The following is a 5,391-nucleotide window of genomic DNA, read 5'->3' on the forward strand; positions in this document are numbered from 1 at the left end:
CAAAAGGCCGTTTCTCGCGATTGGCCATACAAGCGGCCAAGGTCACCACCAAGGGACACAAGATCAGTGCAAAACAAGAAGCCGACAGAACCGGCTCGACAAGTGGTCCAGTTTGTACCACCAGCACCGGTTAACCCTCCAATGATATGGGGACCTCCACAAGAATTTCAACCAAATCTGTTGTGGAGTTCCATAGCTATATATCAACCGTGTTATCATAACCCTTACTATTGCCAGGGCTGGGGGGCACCACAACCCTCTGTGTTTGACAGCTTGGCACCCCTAACACACGACCGATTGAATGTGCCTCAATCCGGTCCGTGGATGCAAAATCAGCAACAATGCCAGAATTATCGGCCTCCAATGCCAACAAATCTGGCAGGGGGCAATGGGGACAACCACCTAAGTTTGTGGTGCAACCAAATCAAAATTCAACACCGGTTTAATCAATGGCACCACCGGCTACACCAGCAGCACCACAAGCATCTCAAACTACAACCGGTAATATTAATATTGGTACAAATAAGGGACATTTAATGAGAACTGTAAAACGCCGATGACCAGGAGCATGAGGCAAACTCCAATAAGACCAGCAACAAGCCTCCATCAGATCCAAAGTACTCTATGCCCCAATGGTGTCCATCAGGCTTGACTCACTCTCAAAAGAGGAAGTTGCAACGCTTGCGGGCAAAAGAGAAAAAGGAACAGGAGGCTCAGAAGATCTTCAATGCAATACATCCTATGGTACCTACAAAGCAATGGAAACTAAAAGCCACTGAAATTCTGGCAAAAGCGGCTGAACAGACACAGTCCAAGATGCCAGACTGTCCGGCGACGGCTGCCAGACTATCCGATGCGCCGGACTGTCCGGTGACCCCCACCGGACTATCCGGTGAGCAGAAAGCGGCAGCAGGAGAAGCAGAGGCGAGGCCAATGGTGGAAGAAGCTACTACATCTATTGTCGTGCCCGAAGAAGAAGTACCATAGGAGGAGATGGTTGACTACGAAGCTTCTCCCGGTCGTCAAGGTATGGATGTCAATATGATTACTTTTTCCGCCGATTATAGCATTATCGGTGAAGATGAAGAGGTGATGGCTCAGTTCAGTTTTAAACCAAGAGATGCTGTGTTTGCAAAGCTGACTGAACCGGTTAATCACTTAAAGCCACTTTATTTGTGGGGTCATATTTATGGTGCTCCAGTCTCTCGGATGTTGGTCGATGGCGGTGCGTTGGTCAACCTGATGCCGTATGAGTTGTACAAGAAGCTTGGCAAGTCGGATACCGAGCTGGTAAAGACCAACATGACATTGAGTGGTGTGCGTGGTAAGAAACCTATTGAGGCCAAAGGAGTTACTTCCATGGAGCTTACCATTGGGAGTAAGATGATCGCCACTGCATTCTTCGTCGCCGAGGTGGAAGGTAACTATAGTTTGATTCTCGGGAGAGATTGGATTCATGCTAACCAATGTGTGCCTTCTACTTTACACCAATTCCTTATTCAATGGGTCCGCGATGAAATTGAGATGGTGCATGCTGATTCATTGGCTTGTGTTGCTGCGGCCGATGCACCGGTAATCTGGACATATGATAATGCTAAATGCTTGACGAGAGTAGACTTGTCAGATTATCAATTCTTAAGTTTAAGCAAAGAAGGCTTTATTCCTGTGATGCTAGAGTCGGTGGAAAATCGGCTAAACCATATAATATAAATCCAATGCATACATTGACAGGAGATAAAGGTCAGAAGCGAGAAGATGCAATGAAGTCCAAGCAGCAGGAGGTCCCTGCACCGACGTCGGATAGTCTGGTAGCAGCCACCAGACTATCCCGTGATGTGCCAGACAGTCCGGTGTGCTCCACCGGACAGTCCGGTGATGGCCAGGATGCTGGTTGTAATTTTATTTCTGATTCTTTTGTGATAGAGGATTTTAGAGACTTAGATAAGTTAGGACAAGGGTTTACGTCGGCTGATCCTCTAGAGGAGGTAGACATTGGTGATGGTACTATTCCAAGGCCGACATTTGTAAACAAGACCTTGAAATCCGACTCTAGGGATAAGTTGATCGGATTGCTAAAAGAATATTCTGATTGTTTTGCCTGGAGTTATACTGAAATGCCTAGTTTAAGCCATGATATCGTTGAACATCGGCTACCTATCAAGCCCAAATTTCGACCCTTTAAGCAAAGGCCGCGGCATTTCGGCCCTGATATTTATCCTCGTATCAAAGATGAGATTCACCGGCTTTTAGAAGCCAATTTTATTAGACCTTGCAGGTATGCTAATTGGGTGTCTAATGTTGTGCCGGTGGAGAAGAAGGATTCAAATAAGCTTCGGGTATGCATTGACTTCCGCAACTTGAATAAAGCTACGCCCAAAGATGAGTATCCTATGCCTATAGCCGACATGTTAATCAATAGTGCATTTGGTAATAAGGTTATTAGTTTTCTTGATGGTAATGCCGGATATAATCAAATCTTTATGGCTGAAGAAGATACGTCTAAAACGGCCTTCGTATGTCCTGACTTTATCGGTTTGTTTGAGTGGGTTTTTATGACATTTGGGTTGAAAAATGCTGGCGCTACTTATCAAAGAGCTATGAACTTTATCTTTCATGAGTTACTAGGGGTTATCCTAGAAGTCTATATTGATGATATAGTCGTTAAATCGGTTGCTTTTGACACTTATTTAGCCGATTTACGCAAGGCTTTTAAAAAGATGTGCAAGTATGGTTTAAAAATGAACCCACGCAAATGTGCTTTTGGTGTGTCAGCCGGAAAGTTTCTAGATTTTATTATTCATGAACATGGCATAGAAGCTATTCGGAAACTAGCAGCTCCGATGTGCAAACTTGATATGCAGAAGTTTCTCAGCAAGGTGAACTACTTATGGCGATTCATATCTAATCTCGCCGGAAAGGTTGATGTGTTTACTCCTATTCTTCGGTTGAAAAATGATGTTGATTTTACTTGGGAAGCAGAGCAGCAAAGAGCTTTTGAGCAAATCAAGGAGTATTTGTCTTCGGTGCCGGTACTTAAAGCACCTAGAAGTGGAGTTCCTTTTAGGTTATATATTGCTGCGGAAGACAAGGTTATTGGTGTTGTTTTGACTCAACAAACCGAAGGTAAAGAATATGTGATTACATATTTGAGTAGGAGGTTGATTGACGCCAAAACAAGGTACACGTTTATTGAGAAATTGTGCTTATGCTTGTTTTATGCATGTACCAAATTGAGATATTACTTGCTATCTAGTTCTTGTATAATTGCTTGTCAAATTGATGTTATCAAATATATGTTGCATAATCCCATCATGAGTGGTAGAGTTGGCAAGTGGGCTTATGCTTTGATAGAATATGATTTGGCCTATGAACCTTTGAAATCTATGAAAGGCCAAATCGTGGCTGATTTTATAGTTGAACATCGGATTGATAACTATTGCGAACTAGATGTAGCTTATGTTACTCTTACCCCATGGAAGCTTTGTTTTGATGGATCGGTTTGTAATGAAGGGCAAGGTATTGGTGTGGTTCTTGTCTCACCGGAGGGTGTTACTTTTGATTTTTCTAGCCGATTAGAATTTACTTGTACCAATAATCAAGCCGAATATGAAGCATTGTTGTTCGGTTTAGAATTATTGCATTCCATGGGGGTAAAATGTGTGAAAGATTTTGGGGATTCTCAGTTGGTGGTTCAACAAGTATAGGAAGAATGCCAATGTTTTGATGGTGTTTTGAATTCTTACTTGGAGCGATGTTGGGATTTTATTCGCTCTTTTGATGAATTTGGCATTGTTCATATATTCAGAACTGATAATTCCAGGGCTAATAGATTGGCATGGGGAGCATCAGGTTATCGTGCCTCGAAGGGCAGGTTTGATATCACCAAAAAAATGATGCTTCAAGAGGTTGGTGTGCTGACTCTGCGCACCCCGGATTGTCCGGCGCATCGCACCGGACTATCCGGTAGTACACCGGACTATCCGGTGCGGGACGCCGGACTATCCGGTGGAGAGCATGGCTCTCTGATTTTGGCTTTGGATGATCCGACAGGAGTTATGGCTGGGCCGAGTGATTGGAGAGGGCATTTGATTACATATTTATAGGATCCAAATGTCAGAACAGAGAGGAAAGTTTGGCGAGCTGCTTTTAAATATGCTTTGATTGATAATGATCTATATCGTCGAACTATTAGTGGTGTTTTGCTCAAGTGTTTAGGTCCCGATGATGCTATATTGGCCATGGCTGAAGTGCATGAAGGTATTTGTGGGACTCATCAATCGGTTTAGAAGATGAAGTGGCTGTTGAAGAGAGCTGAATTTTATTGGCCAACAATGATTGCCGATTGTTTTAAGTACTACAAGGGATGTCAGGTATGTCAGAAATTTGGAGATATTCAGATGGTACCTGCTGCTAAGTTACATCCTATTATCAAGCCTTGGCCGTTCAGAGGATGGGGTCTAGATTTTATTGGGGAGATTCATCCATCATCTTCCAAGGGGCATCGGTTCATGTTAATGGCTACCGATTATTTCACTAAGTGGACTGAAGCCGTTGCCTTGAAGAATATGACACATAAGGAGGTAATTGAGTTCATACCTAAGCATATCATTCATAGATTCGGTATTCTCGAAACTTTAACTATAGATCAAGGTGCTTCTTTTATGTCTAAGGGGGTACGTGAATTTGCCGAATCTCATAAGATTAAGTTACTCAATTCTTCTCCATATTATGCTCAGGCTAATGGTCAAGCCGAGTCTAGTAATAAGATGGTTATCAATCTTATTAAGAAGAAAATCGGCGATTACCCTCGGCGTTGGCATGAGGTTTTGTCTGAAGCTCTTTGGGCCCATAGGATATCTAAACATCGTGCTACTAAGGTTTCTCCTTTCAAGCTTGTATATGGTCAGGATGCTATGCTACCTGTAGAGGTAAATTTAGATGCTTACAGGTTTGTAAGGCAAAATGATTTGGATGTCGGTGAATATTTGATGATGGACAATATTGATGAGGTGACCGACAAACGATTGATGGCTTTGAAGGAGATTGAGAAGGACAAACTCATGGTTGCAAAAGCATATAACAAGAAGGTAAAGGTCAAGAACTTCCAGGTCGGAGAGCTCGTGTGGAAGACGGTGCTGCCATTGAAGACAAAAGATTGAAGATTCGGCAAGTGGTCTCCAAGTTGGGAAGGTCCATACAAAGTGAAGCGGCTAGTTCCGGGTAATGCCTATATAATAGAGGATTTGCAAGGTAATGAATTGTCCAAAGCTTTAAATGGCCGTTTCTTGAAGAACTATTATCCAAACATGTGGCAAGATGCTTGAAAAGGCCGATGTGTTGTATCGGAAGTTTAGATTGCTTCAGATTCTTTGTGTCATGAGAATATCTGTT

At 43.0% G+C, this 5,391-nt stretch overlaps 1 protein-coding gene across 1 annotated transcript; it reads left to right on the forward strand.

Annotated features, from left to right (window-relative positions):
- The first annotated feature begins 1,242 nt into the window (after window positions 1-1,242).
- LOC120640230 lies at window positions 1,243-5,159 on the forward strand. Its single transcript, XM_039916086.1, has 3 exons — window positions 1,243-1,420; window positions 1,732-1,808; window positions 4,737-5,159. The coding sequence occupies exons 1-3, from the start codon at window positions 1,243-1,245 to the stop codon at window positions 5,157-5,159; spliced, it is 678 nt and encodes a 225-aa protein (XP_039772020.1).
- The last annotated feature ends 232 nt before the right edge of the window (window positions 5,160-5,391 follow it).

The sequence above is a fragment of the Panicum virgatum genome, chromosome 7K, assembly GCF_016808335.1.
Source record: "Panicum virgatum strain AP13 chromosome 7K, P.virgatum_v5, whole genome shotgun sequence".
Lineage (NCBI taxonomy): Eukaryota > Viridiplantae > Streptophyta > Magnoliopsida > Poales > Poaceae > Panicum > Panicum virgatum.

What these genes read in the sequence shown, in the direction of transcription:
- LOC120640230 (XM_039916086.1), top strand. Translation starts at nt 1,243, where the DNA reads ATGCCGTATGAGTTGTACAAGAAGCTTGGCAAGTCGGATACCGAGCTG. An exon ending in CTTCGTCGCCGAGGTGGAAG is followed by an intron (nt 1,421 to 1,731) that starts GTAACTATAGTT and finishes ATACATTGACAG; the next exon opens with GAGATAAAGGTCAGAAGCGA. An exon ending in CACCGACGTCGGATAGTCTG is followed by an intron (nt 1,809 to 4,736) that starts GTAGCAGCCACC and finishes TATTATGCTCAG; the next exon opens with GCTAATGGTCAAGCCGAGTC.